Source organism: Arachis hypogaea, chromosome 10 (genome assembly GCF_003086295.3).
Source record: "Arachis hypogaea cultivar Tifrunner chromosome 10, arahy.Tifrunner.gnm2.J5K5, whole genome shotgun sequence".
NCBI classification, from domain to species: domain Eukaryota; kingdom Viridiplantae; phylum Streptophyta; class Magnoliopsida; order Fabales; family Fabaceae; genus Arachis; species Arachis hypogaea.
Window position 1 is genome coordinate 14,268,337 of NC_092045.1, and position 20,794 is coordinate 14,289,130.

At 26.2% G+C, this 20,794-nt stretch overlaps 1 protein-coding gene across 1 annotated transcript; it reads right to left on the reverse strand.

Annotated features, from left to right (window-relative positions):
• Nucleotides 1–17,451: 17,451 nt before the first annotated feature.
• On the reverse strand, nucleotides 17,452–19,846 carry LOC112715213 (uncharacterized). Its single transcript, XM_025766976.3, has 2 exons — nucleotides 18,715–19,846; nucleotides 17,452–18,013 (listed from the first exon to the last, which is right to left on the reverse strand). Exons 1-2 carry the CDS (start codon nucleotides 19,029–19,031, stop codon nucleotides 17,806–17,808), a joined length of 525 nt encoding a protein of 174 aa, XP_025622761.1. The 5' UTR covers nucleotides 19,032–19,846; the 3' UTR covers nucleotides 17,452–17,805.
• Between the last annotated feature and the right edge of the window lie 948 nt (nucleotides 19,847–20,794).

A 20,794-nucleotide genomic window follows, 5' to 3' on the forward strand; every position in this document is an offset into this window, starting at 1 on the left:
TTTCAGCTTGTGTGTGTAACAAATGAGGAGAGAGAGTGCTGAAAACTAGGGTTTTTGGTTAAGTTATGTTGGGCCAAGGGCCCACTTTGGGTCCAATTGGCCCGGTTTGGCCCGTTCGGTCCAATCTTGGTCCGAATTCTATAAAATTGGTACCAAAATTCTCGTCTCAATCTCCTCTATCACATTTAGCCACAAAAATCACATTTTGGGCTTTCTAGAATAAATTCTCATTTATGGGTTAATTAGCCGTTAATTAACCGGGTTTTACAACGTGATTTGTGACACCTCTTCCTATCGTCATGTCTGCAAGAAATTGAAAAACATACACATATGTTACAAAAACAATATAAAGGCAAATATAGAATATTCTCAAGTTAAAACAAATAAAGAAGTCAACAAGAAGTATAACGATATTCAGACATGATAATCGAGTGTTTGTGAAGTGGAACGATGAATGACAAACAAAAAAGTATATCAAAGCAAAGTGCAATAAGCGAAGCAATAATTAATATGAAGATGCATCACCAAGTATATCATATTCTCATGGTGTTCCTACATCGATAGTATCAAAGAAACGTACATTAATTAGCTGATTTTATTTTTAAACAAACTTACATAGCACAAAGTACAAATTCTTGGTACACTTAACAAATTATAAATGTTTGTTAGCTGAGTTTAGAAAAGAAAACAAATTGCAACAAACATCCAAAAGCATGAGCATTGTCGTTATTCACTATATATTTCAACAATTTCATTCTCAAATCCAATTTTATATGGACCTATTGGAACTGCTTAGCTCTTATCCAACAAAAGCTAATCAACATATAATGAGAGAGAGTCTAATTCAAAATGAGGGGGAGAGGGGGCTGCTAGAGATGGGAGAGACGAGAGGGTTTGAGAGAGAGTGAGAGAGAAAGGGGGGAAGGGGCGAGAGATTTTCGGTTTGAATTTAGGGAAAAATTATTGTTGGATTTACTGGCGAATTTATCTGCCGGTAACGAATCAGCTAGTAACCAAAACGCAGTGTTCCACTGATTAGGGTTACCATCAGAAAATTCCAATCCTAAATTCAACGATAATTATCGCACCAATTTTTCTTTTTTCTCTCTAACTATTACTAGCAAATTTACCATCGAAAAATCAAATCCGCTGATAAATTTGTCACTAACTTGCGATGCTAAATCCGAAGGTAGGAAGAGTTTTCTTGTAGTGGTATTATACATATTGATTTGCATATTTTTCTAAATAAATGATTAGTCATCACAATAATCAAACTTGCTGTAGCACCCTACCATATAGAGTCTTATGCTTAAGTAATAATTCAGAGATGGCAAGGCATTACGACATCTAAAATAAAAATGTAGTACATGTAGTAGTTTGAATGATGATTATAACTAGGAGCCTTTGAAGAAAAAAGAGGTAGAACAAAAATCGTAACCCGAAAAGCGCAACACTCCGATCGATAACGTAACGAACAAGGATAAACTAACATGAGATTATATATATACACAAGAGTGTCAAAAACATGAATATCAAGACTCAAAATCCGGTTGCAAAGATAACCGGTCCGAGCATAGCAATATATACATGTAAATAAAATAAGAAACCCCAAGGAAATCCAAAGAGACACAAAAACAGACAACCTATTCTCCAAAATCTCCTCTAAGAGGAGTCATCACAATTTGTATTATTTAATGGAGATAAAAGTATCTAAGAGAAAACATAAAATCAAAATGGAGTCCCGAGAACAAAGGATTTTCGCTAATCCGGAAGTCTCCAGCATGCTTCAGCGAGAAGCCTCACGTCATGCATCTGAAAACCAAAAATCCGCATGGGTGAGAACCAGAGGTTCCCAGTATGGTAACAGTTCCCACATATTTAACATGTAATATTAGAGGAAAGTTGAAGGCAAATCCTATATCTTCCACCAGATAATTCAAAACTTATAACAGTCTAAACCATAAATGGCAACTGACTAAAGATTCTTCAGTCTAACTAATACTTCCCGTTCCAAATCCTTCAGACCTCCCATCCACCAACAGGAGTATAATATAGCAAACACATTTATTTCAAACAAAAGATATACAAATAGGAACAGATAAGGCATTTAGACAATTAGCAAGTAATATGCAATCAAATAGGCAGTCTCAAACAATTCACATAGTATGCATATGATGAATGCCTGTCCCTAATGGCTGATGATATCATCTTTCGGTTATATAGCCAACCCAATAAGTCCTGGTAGCTAACCATTGGACTGTCCCTCTGTCGTGCGTCCTCAACTCGAGTTATTCTCGATCATCATCATGATCATAATCATAATCCATATCCAACACCCTCACTGGTGTATATTCACGGGGGCGAGCTCATCCGGGACTTTCACAGTGTCCGGTCACCTTTATGACATAGGATCAACAGAGCCTCGAGTCTCCACTTGGAGCACATGGTGGCTAGCCACTACTTTCTCCCAGGAAAACTCGTGTCTCAGATGGTAGAAGTGCAACATTCACATTTCATTCAATAGCATATATGCATTTATAATCAGCCATAATCAACAATGACTCCGCCATAACTCGACAATAACTCAGCCATTCGGCTCACGGTTCAATCCAGAACCAGCCAATTTATCAATAAATATAGCCCTTCGGCTCATGGCATACACAACACTTCCACCGCCAATCCTCTGTATCTCATATAATCATCTTTGATCATCATTGATCATAATTTTTTCCCTTGCTTCATTCGCAAGTTACCACATCTCCTAGCTCCTTTCTCATTGCTAGGCATATATTAATGATTTAACACATAAGGGGTGAGATCGGAGGCTTATAAGTATGAGATTTGGCTTTTAAAACTCAAAAATCAACTTTGACTTAAAAACAGGGCCACGCGTACGCGTCCTCCACAACAAAGTTTTTCTCAAACATGTCCCTAGTTGGTGGCACAGTCATTTACCAAAGCAACATACTTGGTTTAACAAACGATACTCAAAGGGTAGTTAGTTAGTCACGCGTTTTACTCAATCCCAATCCAATTCAAGAACAAGAACAACAACAAAGTTGTCTCATTTTTTACCGTACTTGCATTTGCAGTAGTCCCTCAGTATTAAACATCCGGTGGTCATGGCTTCTCCTTCACCATTGCTCCCTCCAGGGACCTTCCTAACGGTTACCCAAGCGATTACTTGGGCCTCCTGGACCCAAAAAATGTCGACAACGTTTCAATCATTTTTTTGCAGTAGAGTTTGACACCGTCTAAGACTTCGAGTTCGGAGACATCAATGACAACCATGTGGGAGAAGAAAGAGAAGAAGCTAAGGAGGAAGGAAGAAGGCAGCGCCATTGAAGTGAGGCAGAGCTGGAGTTTGGTTAAGGAAGAAGGAGGAAGAAAGTAGAGGCGGCGACGAACGGAAATGAGGAGAAGTTTATCGAGAAAGAAAAAGAAAAATATTGGTAGATAATGATAAGAAAGAGGACGAGACGAGAGTTTCAAAAAAAAAAGAAATTAGGATTTTTAGAAAATTGAAATGGAAATGTTTTTAAAATTATACAAATTTAAAAATATGTATAACTTTTGTAATTGTGATAATTGTTAATAGACATGTTAACATTTAATCTTAATTTTTTGTAATTCAATTGACTATTAGTTACTTTTATTGAAATTAATTTTTTTAAAATTTTTTTGTCAATAATATTTTAAATACTATTTTATCAACATTTTACTAGATTGGTATTTACTTTATATTTTTTTATGTAGTAACCGATCGATAGCTGATTTTTAATTATATATATATATATATATATATATATATATATATATATATATATATATAAGGCTTTGATATGACAAATAACTGAGATTGTAATAAGATAGTTATAAAACTTTAGTTAAAGACTAACATATCCTGTGTTATGATTTTTTATAAATAAAAAATTTCATTTTAGAATCTCAAGATGAATTATATAACGTAGATGCATGTATGTGTAATTTGAGAGGCTAAATTAAATTATTAATTACCTAAATTTCCAAGTGGACCTTCTAAATTGCACTGAATAATTGATGTATGTGTAAAGGGTAAACTCAATCATCTCAAAGAACAAAACTCCATTAGAGAGGGGAATGGGGGCCCTCTTTTTTTTATTTGGCCATGGGGCCCTCATTATTAAACCAAGCTGAATGAAGTGAATGCAAGTGGTCCCATATTGTTGTGACAAAAAGAGGTGTGACTTTGAGTGTTTCAAGGGCCCCACCATTGCCTTGTCTTTCACACACAAAAACCCAATTCAGTCTATTTCAGTTATAATGAATGATAATAGTGGAACTCTTGTCCTTACTCTCAATAAATCAATATTTATAAAGAGATTTAATTAATGTGTTTTAAAAACATATTTATTAAAAATATAATAATAAAAAAAATTTAATACTTTTAATATATTTTATACATTAAAAATATAAAAAAATTAATTTTTATAAAATATTTTTTATAATATATTTCATCTATATTCTGAGAATATAAATTAGCTAAATCTTTTACAAAGTTTCAAACCACCGGCAATCTCCATGGCCAACATCAATTCATTTTTTTTCTGGGCTTTTACATTGCCATCACCGTCATGAACTAACTTCATTACGAGTACTTTTCAAATATAATAAATCGGTAAAAAAAAAGTGCATAAAATATGGGCCGTGAGCTGCTTTGCAAATGTATATTAAAAATCTAAAATCAATTTGAATTGGTCGAGTGTTCAGTTCACTCGTTCACTTAAATAAAGTATTGGAAGTTCGAATTCTATCTTATACATACAACAATCTATTAGTCAATAGCAGAGAACAAAAAATATATTAAAAATCTAAATTATTTTGGAATAATATCTTTCTTCTATTTTTATATTTTGATTAGCATAATATGTCTTATTAATTCAAATTTTAATTATTAAATATATAAAATTATAAAAATATAATATTATTCGAAACAGTATATATTTAATATTTTAATAAAAATGTTGAGTTCACGTCTTATATACAAATAAGGGCAAAAAACAGAAATAAGTCAACAAAGAAAATAATTTACGTGAATCAGCCAAAACAAAAACTGCTTCATGAATCCACCAATGCACGTTTATATGTAGTTCGAACCAGCTTGGTTCGAATTCCATTTCTACATAATTTGAACCACCTTGGTTCGAATTATACACAAACACACGCACACACTAATTCGAACTAGTTTGGTTCGAATTACACACAGTAATTCATGGTATAATTCGAATTATGCTGTTAAAAAATTAATAATTTATTAAAAAAAATTTATTAAAAAATTTATTAAAAAAATTAATAATTTAAAAATTAAAAAATATATTTTTTATTTCATACGTCAAAAAAGCTAACAAAATATTTAATTACGAGACTTCTTTAAAATATTAATGAGCTATCAATTCAAATTCCATACAATACTTTTCTGTCCATTTTTAATAGCTCATGAACATTTTTTAATAAATTTTTTTAATAATTTTTTTTTAAATTATACTACAAAAATATTTTATGCTATGCAAAACAATTTAAAAAAATGGCTTAAAAAAGGTTAAGAGTACTATAAAAATTTATAATGTTATAATAACTTAGGTAAATATATGCATGTACTCAAATTTTAAATAAAATATTCTACATAGTCAATAATAATTTAGAAATGAAAAAAATATTTTATTCCATATAAAATAATTAAAAAATATATTTTATTCTATACAAAATAATTTTAAAAAATGATTTAAAAGATGTTATGAGTACTATAAAAGTTTATAATATTCTAGTGATTTAGGTAAATACATGATGAAAATATTTTTTCTTTAATTTCTAAATTATTAGTGACTATGTAGAGTATTTCTTTAATGTTCTAAGTCATTAGGACATTACAAATTTTTATAGTACTTCTAACATTTTTTAAGCCATTTTTTAAATTATTTTGCATAGAATAAAATATTTTTTTGTGGTATAATTTAAATAAATTTATTAAAAAAATATTAATGAGCTATCAAGAATGGGCAGAAGAGTATTGTATAGAATTCGAATTGCTCACCATATAAATTGAATCAGAGTGATTCGAACTTCCCCATGCGTAATTCGAATAATGTAATATCTCACCAGATAGTTTAAATAATTTTATTAAAAAATTATCATAAATATTTTTTAATAGATTTATTTAAATTATACCACAAAAAATATTTTATTCTATGCAAAATAATTTAAAAAATGGCTTAAAAGATGTTAAAAGTACTATAAAAATTTGTAATGTCTTAATGACTTAGGACATTAAAGAAATCCTCCACGTAGTCACTAATAATTTAGAAATTAAAGAAAAAATATTTTTATCATGTATTTACCTAAATCACTAGAATATTACAAACTTTTATACTACTCATAACATCTTTTAAGCCATTTCTTAAAATTATTTTGTATAGAATAAAATATATTTTTTAATTTTTAAATTATTAATTTTTTTAATAAATTTTTTAATAACATTTTTTTAATAAATTATTAATTTTTTAACAGCATAATTTGAATTATACCATGTAATTCGAACCAAGCTGGTTCGAATTAGTATGTGCGTGTGTTTGTGTGTAATTCGAATCAAGCTGGTTCGAATTAGTGTGTGCATGTGTTTGTGTATAATTCGAACCAAGCTGGTTCGAATTATGTAGAAATGGAGTTCAAATCAAGCTGGTTCGAACTACATATAAATATGCATTGGTAGATTCATGAAACAGTTTTCGTTTTGGCTTATTCACGTAAATTATTTTCTCCCTTGGCTTATTTCTGTTTTTTGTCCTATAAATAATTATTTTTCATCAATAATAATCAATTTTAGTAGTTAATTTTTGTGTGTACAATATATGTATAAAAAGAGGTACAGATATAGATTTAATTGCCATAGGTATAAATTATACATGAGTATAGATACGTACACTCCTACAAAGTTAATTATCAAAATGGTTTCTAAGAGAATAAGAATGAACAATTTGGTTCATAAAATATTCGATAAATCAACTTAGTCTATAAAATATACAAATGTGAGTCCAATTAATCCTTTGGTCAACTTTCCACCATCATGTCAAATATATTAAGTGTTGTATGTCACAAAATAATTTACTGACTTGTTAATTTATCAGATATCATCGATATGACACAACAAATCAAAAATTAATTTCACTCTTCTTATTACTATTGTATTTGTCAGATGTTCTATGCATTAACATATAATTATTACAATATTAGTGTATTCTTATATACAATAATAGTAGCTTTCATACTTTAGTGGAGGGTGTAGTCATGAGGAATATCAAAGCAAAAATATACATCAACGTTAGATGATGGGGACCATGCATGGTGATTCCGAAAAGTAAATGGCCATGTTTGAAGGCTTGAAATCAAACATCACAGGAAAGGAACAAAAAGTTTGGTTCTTTTCTTTTTCTTTTGAAAAAAATCAAGAGGAAAGATAGAGTGCTTTTCATCAAGAGTGAAAAGAGGAATCAAACCGAGACTAAATATTATTTTACGAGCAATATTTCATGGTTAGCAAATATTATTATTTTTTGTCAGTATTTAATCATCAATAATAATTTATACCAAAATTTGTATACATTTTATACATACTAAATATATAATTTATATTTATATTTATTAAAATTTTGTATACATAAATTAATACAATTTATACTCATAAATCAATATAATTTATATTTATAATTTTAGAATTTATACACATAAATTAATAAAATGATAATTTAATATTTATGTTAGTCAAATAATAACTAAAAATATTAAAAGTTGGTGGTTAGAATTTCTCTTCTTTTATTTTGTGACTTTTCCCCTTACATATGCAATATATACATTAGTTAGAAAGATAATAATATAAAATTCTCATGTCTAAAGCATTCATATTCAGTTATACTCTTTCTCATCAAGCTAAAGCTAGATACAATACAATCATAGATTTAACTTGTAATAATATAAAAAAAATAGCTAGTAATATCTAATATGTATTATTATGTGAAGAAAAGTATTTGGTCTGATTATTTACTATCTTTATAGTTTTACAAATATAAATACATGATCAATAATAATCATAATAATAATAATAATAATAATAATAATAATAATAATAATTTTCAGTAAATATATAAGTATCAAATTCTATAACTATTTAGACACCCACAAAAACTATAACTATTTACAAATAACAAGATGTAAAAAAATTAAGAATTTGTTTGGGTGTTATTAAGTTATTAAAAAAAATTTAATAAAAAAATATTTTTTATTTTATTATATTTGATAAATTTTTAATAGTAAAAATAAAATTAATAAAAATATATTTTTTAGAAATTACACAATTTTTAATATAATAAATAAATAAATAAGTATTTTTATATTATTATAATTAATTAATAAATAACAAGTTATTCTCAAATATTAAATTATTTTTATTTTTTTAAATTTTTTTAAAAATTCGCTTGAGAACGGATTTTTTTACATAAACTCTTCCAAAGAAGCCCTAATTTTCTGCCGTTAAAGAAGTTCCTACATCGACTTTAAAACGGTGATATAAGGGAAGATGTGTACTGTCATCAATCATCTCTTCGTGGAAAGGAGTTTATTATAGCAAATAAAGTGAGTAAATAAAGATACAAGAGTACTGCTATTAGATTAATATTTAATTAACTATAATTTTTAAAAGATTTTACTAATTTAATAGTCATAGTATACATACATTTTTACTTCTTCATGTAATTTTGAAAACATCTATATCGTATAGCCATTTTAAAAGCAAGTTCACTTTATTAAGAGAATCTTGCCTCATGATTTCGTTAATGAAGGATTACTATAACACGCAGCGGAAGAAAAGAAAGTAATCCTTAAAGATCTATTTTGTACTTAAACTTTATTCTAATAATAAATATATAGTAGATCAAATCTAAATACCTGTGTACGCTAGTAAAAATCACTTTCTCCTTCAATGGTACGAAGGTGTTATGCGTATCCACACCGAGACCAATCTTTTGCTGTCAACTCTTTGACCAATGGATATCTGATCTAAATTGAGAACCTCTTTGCAACTCTTTGCACACCATAAAATTCTTCTCCAAGAATTAGGCTTACATACATTTATGTGTATAGAGGTAAAGGAATAAAACTCTTGTTACTCTCTCGTGACTTTTCTGTACTCTTGACGTACATATATATAGTATGAGATTTGTTACTGATTTTAAATTTGATTCTCAATTCAAATTTGAATCATATCTTGAAATTCCAAATCTGAATCCTTCAAATTTTATGAATTATATCATAACTCAATTTGAAACAAAATCAGTTAGGATCTCATCCAAATTTAGAAATAGAATAACTAATTATTTTTAAATCTCATTTAATATTCTCAATTATCATACTATTATTATATTCTTGGTGTTAGCAAAGAATATAATAATATTCCATTTGAATTAATATAATTATTTATTTGATCAAATCAAAATAATAATTAAATAATTCTATAGCAAAGATTAGAACATTCGTTAGTGTGTGACCCCATAGGTTCAATACTAAGCGGGTAGTAAATTAGTCGTACTAAATTTACTAATCAAGGTTGGCGTCTAGCAACACTCCTCAACGACCCGATAGTATGAAGTAACATATTTTTACTAAGAACCTTAGAAGAACAAAGTATAATTCCTTCCATCTTTCCAGCTCTTGGTTAACCCTTAGAGTATGGTTTAATTGTCAAACTCTAACATGTTACCATTATTATAATGAACTGTGAATGACCTAAGAAACTCATTTCTTCATTCATTCAATCCCTTTGGCCAAGGTTTTATTCATCTCATTCATTATAATCATAGAGCTCAAACTCTTTACTGCGAGTTGACGGATTCCTTATTGACTGATCATTAATTCTACAAGTATTTAAATCATACCCAATATCCATTCAACTAGCACCCTAAGGTATTAGGTGTCCGAAATCAAAGTATAATAAATACGTTGTTAATTACTATGATAGTCACAGGTCAAAGGAAACTCTATTACTATGTTCATCTTGAGAATTTCCTATTGACAAATATGCGGTAATTATAACCATTAGGAATTCTCAAAGTGAGTCAGTTCAACGGTCATATCTTTATATCCACCATCTATATATATAATTTAATAAATGAGATCTATTAATCTTCATCCAATGAAGACCATTATATATATATATATATATATATATATATATATATATATATATATATATATATATATATATATATATATATATATATATATATATATTGATCTTTCCGAATTATTAATGTCCTTTTTAATAATCCTATGATAAAGAACAATTTAGATTAAATTATAAAAGATTTATCTCTCAATATTATGATCATTATCACAATGATAAATCTCTAAATTTAATCAAAGACCTTATTATATTAACATTTTAATATAATAACAATAACAAATTATTTGACACATGATTGATTAAATTGTGGTCATACTCCTTATTCCCAACAGTTAAAAGAACCTTAGCATTTTCATTATAATATATATTCAAATAAGTCTCTACAAAATTTTGCATAGAATGTTTTTACTCCCAAAAAAGTTTATTATATTAAAATTTTTGAATTTTATAAAAATAAGATATATAATTTTTTATCTTAGTTAGATCTGTTAGATAGGTAAGAGAGAATAATAAAAAAAGTTTATATATATTCATCAGTTTATCAAAAATAATATAATATAAAAAAATATTAATATATACTAAAAGAATTAAAATAATAAATATTCAAATATGCTAAATAATACTAATTGATGCAATTGATCTTAATTATACTCTAACAAAATTTATTATTTTTATTTTGACAAAAACAAAAGAATCTATATCTTTTATTTTCATAAAATTTAATATAATAAAATTTTTAAAAATAAAAACATTCAACATAAAATTTTTTAAAGACTTATTTGAATTTATACTCTTTTCATTATTTTAGTGGGAATAGGAATCACCCAAAAGGAAGAAGAGAATATGCATGCTTGCTTCAGCTAGTGCCTTTCAAAACCCACCTTTCAATGACGACATCATGCCAATAATAAAGTAATTAGAATAATAAATAAACAATAATGCAAGTTGCAGATTCTAATTTTAGTTTTAATACACAGTTCTCATTGTTATGATTTAAATGTGGGTCCTTTCATTTCATTTATCTGCTAAAGCATTTTTTATTTCGTCAACTGCCTCTTTATGACGCTTACCACTTTGTAAATGTAACGAAAGTTTAGACCAAATATTCACGTAGGATCATCATATATAGTACTATCAAAATAAATTACTGTACTTTAATGTATTGCGTCATTTATTTAACTTTGTAAAAATTGTAGCCAATTTCAGTTAGTTGATTCGTTTCTTCAAATAAATATTGGGTTGGAATTTTATTTTATGTATATAATAATTTATTGATCAACAATAAATTTTTTTAAAAAAATTCAGATATGAAAAAACTTAATCTTTAAAAATATCTTGTCCAACCAAAAAATCTTGTAAATACTGTATTATTAAATGTTGTTTGAATTTAGAGGTAGCTACTAGCTAGAGGTCGGAAAGCAAATTGAAGGCAGCAAATTAGAGTTATGGCAACTGTAAATAAAGATGATTATCGCCTAACTTTGGTAATTAAATTGAATTGAATGATTAATTACTATAGTAAACGGGATTAATTATGAATCATTCTTTCGGTGGAAAGGATTGCTTACATGGATATAGGAAAGAAAATGAAAAAAAAGAAAAAAAATGAAAAAAAATAAAATAAAAGAAAGAGTGGAATTATTTGTGTACTGTTTGAATAAAAAAATAAATAAAAATAAAAAAATTGTTTAGGCAAAAAAATAAAAAATATAATGATATAAGATTATATTAATATTTTTATAATAAAATAAAGTATAAATAATTTTATTTATTTATGTTTATTGTATTTTATAAATATTATAAAATATTATAATTTTATATATTTAATTTAAATTATTTATTTAATAAATATATAATGTTTAAATGTGAATCTCTATTATAATAATATATTAAAATTATTAAAACTAAAATTATATTGATAATTATTAATAATAATATAACTATGGATAATATTATAAATGTACAAAAGATAACATTTTTTGCTTTGTTTTTTTGTTTGTAATAGATGAAAATTTTTTTTAGTAGAATCCACACAAAAATATTTCTTTTTTTTTTATTTTGTTTTGGTATCCAAACTCATTTTCTATTATTTTTTCGATCCTTTTTCTTTTTTTTCTTATTTTCTATGAAACCGAACATAATGTTAGTGTTCTTGGAGTATTCGTCTTTTTTATTCAAATAAATAAATAAAAATATTTAATAGAAACTACATATCAATAATATTTTGATTGTCTGATATTTTTTAACTCATTAAATCAAAAACTAATCTATTATAAATATAAATTCTATTTAAAAATATGTTAATAATTAAATATTTTCAGATTGTTATAATCAAACTTCTCATGAACACAAAATCAACTAAGCACACCATTGCATTTTTTATACTTTATTCATATTTTGTTAATATAAATCTAATTAGTTATATTATTTAGAAGTTTGATGTACGTTTTATGTAAGTTTAATTATAATACGCATAAAATTTGATTATAAATATAAATGAGTGATGAGTGATGAGTGATGATTGAGAGGTTTAATTTATCATTTTTTTCAATTATTTCTTTAATTTTTAAATAAATAAAAAATTTAAATTATTTTTGACTCAATACTTTCTTTTATTTAAAAAACTCAATGTAAATATTATGTGATTATTCCAATAAATGTATTCCTATAAGTGTGATGATATCTTGTCATCGTAGCATAATTGTAAAAAAGTTAGTTATATTTGCATTTCTATAATTAAATAAAAATATTCTATGAATACAAAAACTAAATTATTATATATAAATATGGACTAACAAATTTTTCAAATAAAGTTTTGTAACAACAGTGTCGCCTTACAAAATGACCAACTACTAAAATTATCAAATATATTTTATAGTAAAATAACCAAATGTTTTAATAGATCATTCTAATCAAACTTTTCATAAATAAATAAAAATCAGTCACCACTATATTTTTATAATTTTTTTGTATGTTCGATAATAAATATAAATCTAATTTAGTTATGTTATTTATAAATTTTATTATAAATGTAAATCATTAAAAGTGACAAAAAATTCAGAGATACTAAATTCTTTTTTTAGTTAATCTTAGCAATAGATTTTTTTATTTTTTTATTTTAAAAAATACAGTGTGTAATCTCTCATTATTAATTTTATAAATAAGACAAAAAAATAAAAAATAAAAAATTATATTTCATGTCTTCAATTAAAAAAATAAAAAAAATTCATTTCCGTTAACCTTCTATCATCACTTGCACTCCATTATTGAGTGTTCCGCCAATATTTAATACTTCCCATTCGTTTTCCTCATATCAGAGAAGTTAGCCCTTCCTCTAGACTATCATTTTCATTTCCATACCCTTCATATCAATTCTCAATATTCCCCGCCATTTAATAATATATCTTTATTTATGTTTATGAACTTACTACTTAAATTGACAAATAATAAAAGTAATGTAAAAAAATTTTAATCCAAGATATCCAAAAACTCAATTTTTACATTATACTTATAGAATTATAGTAACATTAGTTAATTATTAATTGTGTTCTATAAATCATTAGATTATTTTATTTCACACTTTAACTAAATTAAAGGGTCTTTGCCCTTTGCACTTTCTGTAGTGTTTTCCAGTTAAAACCGCAACTTGGTTTCAGGATCGGATCCCACCGCCGATATTGGCTATGACCTTCCCAAAACTTTTAAAAAAATAATGTTATATATTCAATAAATATTATTATTTTTATTAATAATTTATATTTATATTTATAAAAAATTTACATATATAAAATAGATAATTTATATTTATATTTATCAGAGTTTTATATACAAAAATTAATATAATTTATTAGTATTCACATTAGTTAAAATTTATATACATAAATTAATAAAATTTATTTATTAAAAATAATTTAATTTTTATATTAATTAAATAATAGTAAAAAATACTAAAAATTATTGTCAAAAATTTTTCTTTTCTAAAAATATATATATCTTCTAAGACTTACAATTTGATAATCCAGTAGAAATGACTTTTATGGTGTCATACTAGGTGTATATTATTACTTCTAAGTAGACACCCAAAATTAAAAAAAAAAAAATATTACTTCTAAGTTCTAATACTGATATTGAGTTTGAACGAATTGGGAGAACGAAAATAACATTACAATAAATTTTCCTCCTTGAATTGGACCAGTTTAGGTCACATACATACATAGGCTGGATAAGTACAGAAGCATTTAATTTTAGTTTGTTCGTATGCATATAACATCAAAAATATTATTTATATATTAAAATTAATTATTAATATATTTATAAATAAATATATATATAATTTAATTTATTTTTAATATATATTTATATTTTAATATATATTTTATATTAATAACTGATTTTAATAACTAATTTTAATATTAATATATATAATATAATCGATATAACATAAACATAACCCGCATTTGCAAATATCACCGCCAAGCCGAAACTGCACATCTTAATATATTTCAGGAATATAATATGTATATTTTTATATGTATTTTTTATTTGAGAAAAAAATAAATAATTCCTAACTTTTTAGTTTATAAATATTTAAGTTTTTAAAAATTTAAAAATATATTTAAATTTTTTATTTTTTTAAAATTTAAATGTATCAATTTTTTATTTTTTTAGATTTATTAGACTCAACAGAAAAATTAAATATGACTTTCATTATTCTGATTTGGCCAATATACAGATGTATATATGGGAAAATTTTTTAAAATGAGATAAATTAGACCAAAAATTGATATATCCAAGTTTTAAAAAAGTTAAAAATTTAAATATATTTTTAAATATTTAAATACTTAAATGTCTGCAGATAAAAAAATCAATCACCTATTTATCTTTTTTTCTTTTTATTTTGGATACTAAAGTAATTTTAAAAAGTGAGAGACAATAAAATATTAAGTTATATATACACTAAAAAAATATACATTTGATAGTATAAAAAAATGAGTACAAAAATCAATCTAATAATTTGTTAAAAATATTATTTATATATTAAAATTAACTAATAAAATTAATTATTATATATTTATATATAAATATATAATTTAATTTATTTTTAATATATATTTTATATTATAATATATATTTTATATTAATAACTAAGTTTAATAACTAATTTTAATATACATTTATAATAATTGTAATTAATTGGACCAACAAAAGTGACCTATAAAAATATGCATGTGAATTCCACTCTTTTTCTTCTTCTTCTTCTATACCTACTGTCATGTTTATTTTTGTTTATTCTTCTATAGTTCTTCTTCCTTTTTTTTTGTTGTTTTTTGTTCTTTCTTCTTTTGTTTCTTTGCTGATCTTGCTTCTTCTTTTCTTTTGAGAGAAAAAAAAAAGAAAAAAAATAAGAGAAATAGAAAAAAGCAAAAAACTAAGAAAGATAAAGAAGAGAAAAAAATAAAATAGAAAAAATGCAGATTTTTGTGTTTTCACTGACAAATTTTTATATTTTTCATAAAAAATTTAAAAATAAAAATATAAAAAAAATAAATTTCTAAAGTTGAACATATAAATTTGTGAAATTACATAGAATTATAGTTTGATAAATAAAAATCCAAAATCTATGTGTTTTCTTCTCATATTTCTCTATATGTCTCTTCCAAAATTTGTTTTCATCGGTCAAAGAGAAAAAAAAAAAAAACCAACATAAATAACACACTTTTTTTTCATCTGAAATTTTTTGTATTTCTTAAAAAATTTTGTCCTTTTAATTAAAAAATAAAAAATAAAAAAATTTAATAGCAGAAAACACAAAATTACAGTAACAAAAAATACAGAAAGTTGTGAAGGCAAACACAATATATTTACATAGACAAAATCAAAACACAAAAAATTTTCAATACAAAACGCTAAAACTTTTCCTACACAAAAACTAAAAAATTTCGTAAATAAAGAAACTCAATTTGATATATGTCCTACATAAACCAACACAAAAGTATGCTTTAATAAACACAAAATCCAAAAATTATGAGTTTTCTTTTTTATGTTTTTTTTTTTCAAACTTTATGTGTTTAACACACTTTTTTTTGTTTTATCTTCAAAGAGGAGAAACAAAAAGAAAAACAAAAATAACATTTATGTGATTTCATCTACAAATTTCTATCCTTTTCTTCAAAACTTTTTGTATTTTTTCTAATGTTTGTTACGTTACTATACAAATTTTTTCCCTAAAATTGAAAAAAAAATACAAAATTTTCAATAACAGACAAGACAAAAAATTGTGAAGCCGGATTATATAAAGAAAATAAACACACAAAAGTTTTTATTTACATAACATAAAAAATTTTATCTACATAAAATATAAATTTTTGCTATACATACACAGAAATTTTGTAAAGAAAAAGAAACTCAACTTATATATATCCTATCTAGATTAAACACAATTATATTTTAATAATAAACACAAAAACCTAATGTTTTTTTTTATGTTTCTCTTCTAAAATTTACATGTTTATTATACAAAATTTATGTTTTATCGTTAAAAAAATATATAAAAAAATTTCTAGATTTTCATCTACAAATTTTTGTATTTTCCTCCAAAATTTCTATGTTTTTTAAAGGTTTGTCATAAAAAAGTTTTGTTCTCTAAATTAAAAAATAAAAATACATAAATTTTAGTAACAGAAAATATATACTCTTTAGTAATAGAAAATATACAAATTTGTGAAATTGAACACAAAATAATTACACAGACAAAATAAATTCTTAACTACATAACATAAAAAATTTGTGTGTTTATTTCCAAATTTTTCTTATTCTTTTGTTTCTTATGTATATTTTCTCTTTCCTTTTTTTATCATTTCTTTATTCTTCTCACTTTTTCATAATTTTTTAAAAGAAAGAAAAAAAAAAGGAACAAACAGAATGGAAAGACGTAAGAGAAGAAGATATATAGAACAAACGAAGGAGATGGAGAAGATGAAGAATACCAGAAATTCAATGTGGAGTACGTGAGTAAAAAACGAAAAAATAAATATGATTAGAAATACTTGATTAAACTTAATTAAAAAATATTATTTGGTCACTCAATATTTTTTCTTTCTGTATAACATAATAAGATGGGTTACGGTTTTTTTCGCCAGTAATGAATGGTGGAAGAGACAAATATACATGAAGAGTATTAATTTTTTTTTGTGTGGGATAGATGAAGAGAATTAAATTAATTAATGACATGTATGGAGGAGAGATTAATAATTAAACATTGATTTCAAAGACAAAGGTTCACATATCCGGAATACATTATCAGCTAGCCCGCACCCTTTATACAACTTTTTAGCACTCACGCAGCAGAATTAATAAGTCAACAATTAGAAAAAAATCCACCATAGCTTAGGTCTAATAACAATGAAGAACGTATATATATATATATGACATGATATGAGGGTAGGGGCAAAATTAAAGCGTGGAAAATGGTGTCCTAATAATAAAGTGCACATGAAGCATGAGCTATAGCATGACCCTCAAATTTTAATTTGTTCTATCTTGTAATTAATCTTCAAATATACTATAATATGATACTACCAATAATTGATTGATAAATATCAAGTAGAGCAAGCAGCCGCAGCAGCAGCAGGAGTAGTAGTAGTAGTAGTGGGTTCGCTTTTGGGTGATGAACGGTGGTGATGATGATGATCCTGTTTGTTAGAGGCAGAAGCCACCACCATATTATTATTCTTCCTCTTCTCTTTTCTACCGTCTTGTTTCATTTGCTCCTCTCTACACTCTAAACTGCAAAATGCCGTGTCCCCCCTACAACCACACATCCACTCCTTTCTGATTAATTTTTCTAATTAATATGATTAATTAACCATATATATATATATATATATATATATATATATATATATATATATATATATATATATATCCCCATAAGCTAAGTAAAATAGCATGAATTAATTAATTGATATACTATTTCCTATTTTTTATTTAAAGAAACACAAATAAACAAACCAAAGCAGCTGTCCAGGATATTATTGACAAATAACCAGGAATAATATATGAGAAAGTTTTGGGAGTGAACATTATATATTTAATATTGTAGCCAATATTTAATACAAAAAATATCTGAAATTATTAATAACAAGAATATTTGAAACTCAATTAAAAGAAAATTTTAATCAAAATAGACTAAAATATATGTTATTTAACTCTTACACAACTGAAAAAAAATATATATGTTTTAGAATAAAAGAAAAAAAATATCATTTAAACATCTCACAAATAAAAAAATTGTCATTTTTCCTTAAAAAAAATATAAAATTCAATTTAACAAAATCTTATTTTTAATAGATTTTATATTAGAATTGTTATAATATTGACTGAAATGGTCCGTTATAGAGTTAATTTTCCAGTATTGCTGATAATATATATATATTGAGAAATAGCATAAAGTCTGAAACTTGTGGATACTAATAGTAACTTAATTGGTAGTATATACACACACATACCTATACATGTAGATGTCTTGAGCAGGTGTCAAAGGAGATTTACAGAGGCCACAAGTCCGAAGAAAGTGAGGAGTATTGTTGTGTTGTATGACATCATCATCATTATCATGATGAGGGATGATTCCATGACCAACATCACCATGATGATGATGATGAAGGTGGAGGATGGTGTTATCATTACTATTGTTGTTATGAGGTGGCATGATCATCATGAATTCCTGATCATCACGGTCTATGTCGATGGCCATACCGCCACTCATGCTGGTGGTTCTCCTTATAACCGTCGCCGCTTGACCACCGCGCTTTCCCACTAACATCTTTCTTCGTTCTTTGCTTGTTTGCTTCTATAGATAGATAGTTCTCGTTGTCTCTCTTTCTTTTGGTGTATAAATTAAAAAAGGTTCATTGGAGAGAGAGAAAGAGAGAGAGAGAGAGAAGTGAGAGTGTGGAAGGTGATAAAAGAGAGAGTGGTGGGGGGGATCAGATCAGAGTGCTTGTGATTTGTGAAGAAGGCTCAAGGGCAAATCTCAGCCGTTGGTTGCGGGGGCCTATAATGTCAACATCATCTTGCCCGCGTCACTCCATTATTTGCTTTCTTTCTTTCACTCAAACCCTGAATAATGGGAGCAATTTATAAGAGCAGATAATTACTCAATGATGTTGAGACCGTTACACCTCAACTCTCTATTTTATGCTTCTTTTACCTCCTATACAGAGTAAATACTGTAAACATATATTATTATTAATTGTTTTTTACTAACAATTATTAATAAAGTACTGAATGAGTAAAGATTGACAAAAAATTGAACACAGAAAAATGTTAAAATTTCTATTTTGGTTAACAATCAAACATTTCTCTATTGATTTGCTGAAGTCTTGTCTTATAAAAAGAATGGAGGTCTTTTGGCAAGGATTTTGTCCACTATCATGAAACGAATCCGAGACCAGCACTAGTTAAAGGATGAGGTATTTAATTTTTTAAACAGTGATGTTTGGTTAAGAGTGAAAATTATAGTTAATTTTTGAAAGAAATGTGCATTGTGTTATAAAATAACTAAATAAATAAATGAGGAAGAGGTAATAAATAAAATAAAAAAATATAATTAGAGAAAGAGAAAGAGAGAATGGTGTGCTTTTGTGTGTATAATCAACGGAGGCTTAACCTCCTATTTATACATGTACAAGAGTCCTCTTTTTTCTCTTTTATTAAATATAATTACCTTGGTAATATGGCACTTCACTATAGGAAAATTAAGTCATCCAAGTCATACGTGGTCAATGGTCATCCATATCCTTATCACAACACTCCTCCTTGGATGACCATTCAGGATTATTGCCTCGTTAAAATCTTACTAAAGAAAAACCCAATGGAAAAAAATCTTAGTGAAGGAAAAAGAGTACAATATCCTTTAGTGACGAGGACTGCCTCATTAAAAACCTTGTCAAGAAAAACCCAATGGGAAAAAAACCTGACCAAGGGGAAAAGAGTACAGTCTCCCCCTCTTGCCGACATCATTTAATGTCTCGAAATCGGCGCATCCCAATCTCATGTACCAATCTTTCAAAGGAGGATTTTGGGAGTGACTTTGTGAATAAATCTGTCAGATTGTCACTTGAGCGGATCTGTTGGACATCAATTGTCCCTTGATTTTGAAGATCATGAGTGAAGAAGAATTTGGGAGAAATATGCTTTGTTCTATCACTTTTGATATATCCGCCTTTAAGTTGAGCAATACATGCTATTTTATCTTCAAACAGGACAGTTGGAGCTATCTTCTGATCAATCAGTCCACATAATGACAGAATATATTGAATCACACTCCTGAGCCAAAAACGCTTGCGACTTGCTTCATGTATCGCTAGTATTTCAACATGATTAGAGGAGGTTGCTGCTATCGTCTGTTTCGTGGACCTCCATGATATAGCTGTACCACCATATGTGAATATGTATCCTGTTTGAGATCTCCCTTTATGTGGATCAGATAAATATCCAGCATCTGCATAGCCAACTAATTGTGACTTGGATCCATAGGGATAAAACAATCCTATATCAACCGTTCCATGAAGATATCAAAAAATC

Coding starts and splice junctions, on each gene's coding strand:
- LOC112715213 (XM_025766976.3), bottom strand. CDS start 19,031: ATGTTAGTGGGAAAGCGCGGTGGTCAAGCGGCGACGGTTATAAGGAGA. Junction 18,014..18,714: donor CAAGACATCTACATGTATAG/GTATGTGTGTGT, acceptor GTGTGGTTGTAG/GGGGGACACGGCATTTTGCA.